Raw genomic sequence first — 5,717 nt, forward strand, 5'->3', positions numbered from 1 at the left:
ACGGTTTCTTTGGTGATCCCTAGCATTTTAAATGTAGACTCCCTCAATAATCTTTAGCCTTTTAAGATAATTTCCACAGGAACTTTTAGCCTATCAAGATAGGTTTTCTCCGTGACCTCTAATCTTTTAAGATAGGTTTGTAGGTGACGCTAGCCTTTCAATATAGGTCACCTCGGTGACTGAGTCTTTCAAGATAAGTTAGTCTTCCTCAGTGACCTCCAGGTTTTCAATTTAGGTTTCCTCTGTCACTTCTACCCTTTCAATGAAGATTTCATTAGTGACCTCTAGCCTTTCCAGAGGCATTCCCTCGGTGGTGACCTATACCTTTCACGATAGGTTTCGTTTACCCTCCTTTCTCATCCTCTGTTTCCATCAGGAACTTTTCCACCAATTTCCCATTTCTCATTTGCTCGTCTTTTCTGACGGAAATTTAGTGGATGGGAGCCCGAGAGTCAGAGGGCTGTTGTGTTGGTGAAGAGAGGCGAAGAAAATGCAAGGGGGATGAGGCATGTTATGTAGAGCTGGACACAGGAATTCTCCGCACACCATGCTCTGTGGAAATGCAACTAGCCACACCCACTAACTCTGCTATCTCTTCTGGCACTATCTGTTTGGGTACTTGCCGTGAAGTAAGGGTGTGACTGGGTGCACTTCCTCAGAGCAAGGTGTACCAGGAATTGCTGTGTCCAACTGTAAGTACAGCATAAGCAAGAAATATGGGCAATAGCAGTTCCGTCCTGGCAAAGGGGCAGGTATTATAAAGGAGGAACCGGAGACATCAGAAAATTCCAGGTTATGGAAGTGATCACAACTATAGTTCCTCAAGCTGTTCACAATTTTAGTCAAACAAATGGAAGGTTTTTAGTCTATTCATAAACGGTCGGGTCATCTTCCTGCTCGCTTCTATTTCAGGCTATTTCTACTTTCTTTTATTTCGCCTCTAGTTTGGTCTAAATTTTTCGGTTTTTTGTTCAATTCGCTATGATTTAGCACATTTAAGCTGGACCAAATCGAGTTTAAAAGCTACTGCTGCCAGTGAGGAAAAACATCTCGAACATTTCAACATACAACTTCTAATCACACGATATTTAGCCACTAACTTCAACGCAAAAATCAGTGCATTAGAAACCAGCTTAAGGAATTCAATTTATTATGAACAGAATGGAATCACAATAAGACTTGCGAACCCCCATCCCCCCCCAAAAAAAAAAAAAATAAACCTGAGCAAGGAAAATAGGTAAGAAGCTTCCATTGACCCTTTTTGTGAGCATAATCGTTGTCATGATAGTCTTGCCAAACTAATATAATTAATTGACTGAAAAAAATTGTATGAATCTGAGCACTTTACATCAAGAGGCCATGAATCCCCCCAACTTGGGAAAAAAAAAAAAAAAAAAAAAAAAAAAAAAAAAAAAAAAAAAAAAAAAAAAAAAAAAAACCACGAATTATAATACGATGGAAAAAATTCCCAAGGCACCTTTTAAGAAACTTTGTCGCAAGATTCTATTCCAATTCTAAGTACAAAACTTTGTTCTTTACCTTCATAATCCTTCAGACATTGTTTATTTTTTGCTTAGCAACATCCAACAAACAGGTTATGTGTTTTATTATCTGTTTGCTGGAAGTATCATGCCAAAAATAACAAACTAATTCTGGAAGAGCAATGAAAAATGCTGAAGTGAATAGTATAACATTATTTGTGCTCCATTCAGAGGTACTAAATTTGTATACACATGCGTAAGAATGCTGTGTCTTATATCAGCATGGATAAGTAGGTGGGATGGGGGATGATTTTCAAGGCTGAGTAAGTACACAGCGTCCTAGTTTAACACAAAAACGAAAAGTCGACAAAGACGCATGCAAGATATACAATGCTGACCTCCACCATCTCCATGTAGTGATTGACATTAATTCACAAAAGGTCAATCATCAAGACGATAATCGATTTTAGAAGACTTTCTGCTTCAAGGACCATTTAAAGAATAAATGACGAAGAAAGTGAGTGGGAAGAAAGAATCTTCTCCTTGAACGTCTTAGAAAAATTACTGCCGAATCTATAAATTTAGAAGGTGGTATACTGTGATGAATAAACGGTGGTTTTAAATCTCCCTTAAATTGATTTTAGTGAAATAAAGGTACATGATACTTCGAAATAATATCACTTATTCTATGGGGTTATAATAAGAATTACCCAAATGCAGCATTTTAATTTGCCTGTTTTGTGTAATGCAATAATAACTTAACAGACTTCAATTCAGTTTGAGGAATCATAAAACACTGTACCACCAAGGAAAGCCTTCTGGAATTTGATCGTCATGTATATAAACTTTGCACCAAGTAACCAATATGGCAATATCAATAAAAGTCCCAAACGTTTGTGCTTATGTGACATTGCGTTAATGAACATGTGCCTTCAATCGACAAACAATACAAAAAAAAAAAAACATATCTGTTATCTTGCACAAGGGTAGGAAGAATTATCCTAAAATTATGCCAGAACATAACTTCATGCCCTACTACCTGTCATACATGAATTGGATCTTATATTAGCACTGGTATTTAGGACTTTCATTTAGTCGGTTCATTCGCCAGGAACGTTCTCAGTAATTTGAAGACTTGAAGACAGTGTACAGAACGAAATATTTTCTCACAGATAGGACTACAATTGCTTGGGATATAAACTCAGATAGAAAATGATCCGATGTAGGGTACAATAAATCAGAACATATTCAACAGAAACTGCCACACAGATGGCTATAAATCTTCAAAAGGTTTATGATAGATACTACTATATAGATAGTTATAAGTTCTCATAAACTTAAAGAAAAATAGATCCCTTTATATATGGGATGTGCTAGGTTATATACTATAGATAGATAATAAAAATTCTATCCACCTGACACCAATCAGGACTAGATATGTAGCTATACGATCTCAAAAACTTGGAAAAAAGGAAATGGGCTATTTTAGACATATTCAAATTCGAGTTAAGGAAAATTCACCGCCAGCAATTCACCGCCTGCAAATTACCGCCAGCAATTCACCGTTAAGGAAAATTCACCGCTAGCAAATCACCGCCTAACAATTCATCGCAAAACAATTCACCCATTTCCTTTTTTAGAGTATTTCATCGCCTAACAATCGTTTCAAAATTATCCTACATGGTATAAATAGATCGTTTGAAAACAAAAATTAACAGTTCACCTATTATTGAGTTTTATTCTTTATAAATTAAAATTTTCTCAAGCCTTTGAAGCAACACTTTCATTGCGGTTCAGTGTTGTCTCGCTCTTTTAGGCATATATATCTAAGACTTCTTTAAAATGGCCCATCGGTTCACTCAGAGTGAGAAAGGAAAGAAGACATTGTGTATTAATAACTATATGTACGTCAAAGAAAGACAAATTGAGGATAAAATACATTGGAAATGTGAGCAGTAGCAGAAGACGAAGTGTCGTGCACGAGTAACCACAGTGGGTGACAAAATTGTTAAGACTTTGAATGAGCATAATCATCTTGCAGATGCTGCCAATGTCGAGGCGGCAAAGATTTGTGAAGAAGTTCGTATCAAAGCGAAGAATTGAACAGACTCACCTCATTCAATATTATCAATTGCTTTTGATGGATGCAGTCAAGCAGCAGCAGGAAAGCTTCCAAGTTCAGATACGTTGAAAAGAACAATGCGAAATCTAAGATATAAAAGTATTTCTGGACCAGCTCTTCCATCTCATCGTAAACATATCACTTTTCCTGAGGGTTTTACTACGTAGCCAAATGGGGAGGAGTTCTTATATTTTGATTCTGGTAATATTTAAAAGCGCATAATGATCTTCAGCCCTCAGCGAAATCTACAATTGTTAGCTGAAAGCCAACATTGGTATGCGGATGGAACCTTCAAAACCGTCCCGTTATTATTCTTTCAGTTATACACTCTACATGGTTTAAAGGAAAATATTTCATTGCCGTTAGTATATGCCTTATTGCCAGATAAATCTCAAGAAATGTATGAAATATTTTTGGGAAAGATAAAGAACTCACTCACGTCTCTACCCCCATTGTCAATAACAACAGATTTTGAAAAAGCTATGATAAAAGCATGTAAAAACACATTTCTCCAAATTAGGCAAAATGGCTGTTTTTTCCATTTTTGCCAGTGTATCATGCGTACTATTCAATGTCATTGGGTTAAAAAAGAGGTATGAAAATGACGCAGATTTTGATTTAAGTCTGCAAATGCTCCCTGCAATGGCATTCGTACCAACAGAGAGAGTCTTATCTACATTCGAAGAGTTATGTGACAGCGATATTTTCCCCACTGAGGTCCAAGAAGTCTTGGATTATTTCGAAGATACCTGGATAGGACGTCCAGACAGAAGACAGCGTCGTCGACCACCCCAATTTCCGCACGAAATGTGGAATGTTTATGAAGCTGTATTACATAATATTCCGAAGACAAACAATTCTGTGGAAGGGTGGCACAGAGGTTTTGAAGAGCAGATGACAGCATGCCATCCAAACATCTGGAAATTTATTGACTGCATTAAGAAAGAACAGGCATTAAATCAAGTTAGATTTGAGCAATACGTAGCTGGTCAGGAACCTCCCAAGAAAAAGAAAAAATATAGAGATTGCGCCCAACGACTTTGAAGACTTGTCGGAAACTATGATCCAGACGTAAATGTTATTGATTACTTGCGTGGAATAGCTCATAATATTTCATACTAGATTTTTATGTTCGAATTTATATTTTATAAAAATGTTACTTTATTTCTTTTCCTTTTAAGCAGTTATTTTAATTATGAATGTATAAACAAATAAATAGAATGTCAGAGCAAAAAAATGAAGATTTTTAAATGTCCTTTATAATGTGTAAAATAAAAAAAAAAAATAGATTTATTATTTGGTAAATTCTTTAACGGTGAATGGTATGCTGGCGGTGAATTGCTGGCGGTGAATTTTCCGGACACGTTCAAATTCATATAATATTGAAAAAAATACTTGACAGAAAACATCGAAAAATGTCTTTTTATTCTTCTTTGTCTTCAGCTTTTACCAATCTCTACAGAGGGCTGCTGTTTCCTGTCAGCTATATTACATATATCATCTGAGAGTTGGAAACATCCCTTGAAAATTAGCATTTAAAATCCTCCTGGTAGGGGGCTAATTTGAATTAGGAAGAGAGGTAAAGTAAAAGACAAAAACGTAGGTGCATATATCCACTGAAAGGACGCTATGAAGGATCGTTAGCTCCACTTAAGTAAAGTGCACCGCAAGAGGTAAACTGGCCATCATGTAAGAGATCTGCCGAGAGGGAAATATTTGCCGACCTTCAGATAATTTGCACAAGATTTAAAATCCACCACCAGGCTTCACGGGATAAAGTAAATGAAGGGTGAGACGTATTATGTAGCCTACTTGAAAGAATTGTGGAAGCAGTAAGTGATAAAAAGTATGAAATCTATATTTTAAAAGTATTGTTGTCTTAATGGAAGATCCCTCACAACGTTAGTAGTCTTATTGTTTCCAGCCAACATAAACGTATGAGACTGGTATTACCATCAATAACAATCGTTCATGAATATAGGAAATCCTCACCGACAGCTTTCCTACCAATGTCTTTGACTGCTTAGGATTTTATATCTATTCGTAAGCGGTTACGAAGTGCATATGCCTTTACAGCCATTGCAGATGTTCTAGAGGCAATATATTAAAGAGAA

At 36.3% G+C, this 5,717-nt stretch overlaps 1 protein-coding gene across 1 annotated transcript; it reads left to right on the top strand.

Moving 5' to 3' along the window:
* Positions 1–4,128: 4,128 nt before the first annotated feature.
* On the top strand, positions 4,129–4,647 carry LOC137634316 (uncharacterized). Its single transcript, XM_068366684.1, has one exon. It carries the CDS (start codon positions 4,129–4,131, stop codon positions 4,645–4,647), a length of 519 nt encoding a protein of 172 aa, XP_068222785.1.
* Positions 4,648–5,717: the final 1,070 nt, after the last annotated feature.

The sequence above is a fragment of the Palaemon carinicauda genome, chromosome 3 (genome assembly GCF_036898095.1).
Source record: "Palaemon carinicauda isolate YSFRI2023 chromosome 3, ASM3689809v2, whole genome shotgun sequence".
Classification (NCBI taxonomy): domain Eukaryota; kingdom Metazoa; phylum Arthropoda; class Malacostraca; order Decapoda; family Palaemonidae; genus Palaemon; species Palaemon carinicauda.

What these genes read in the sequence shown, in the direction of transcription:
- LOC137634316 (XM_068366684.1), top strand. Translation starts at nt 4,129, where the DNA reads ATGGCTGTTTTTTCCATTTTTGCCAGTGTATCATGCGTACTATTCAAT.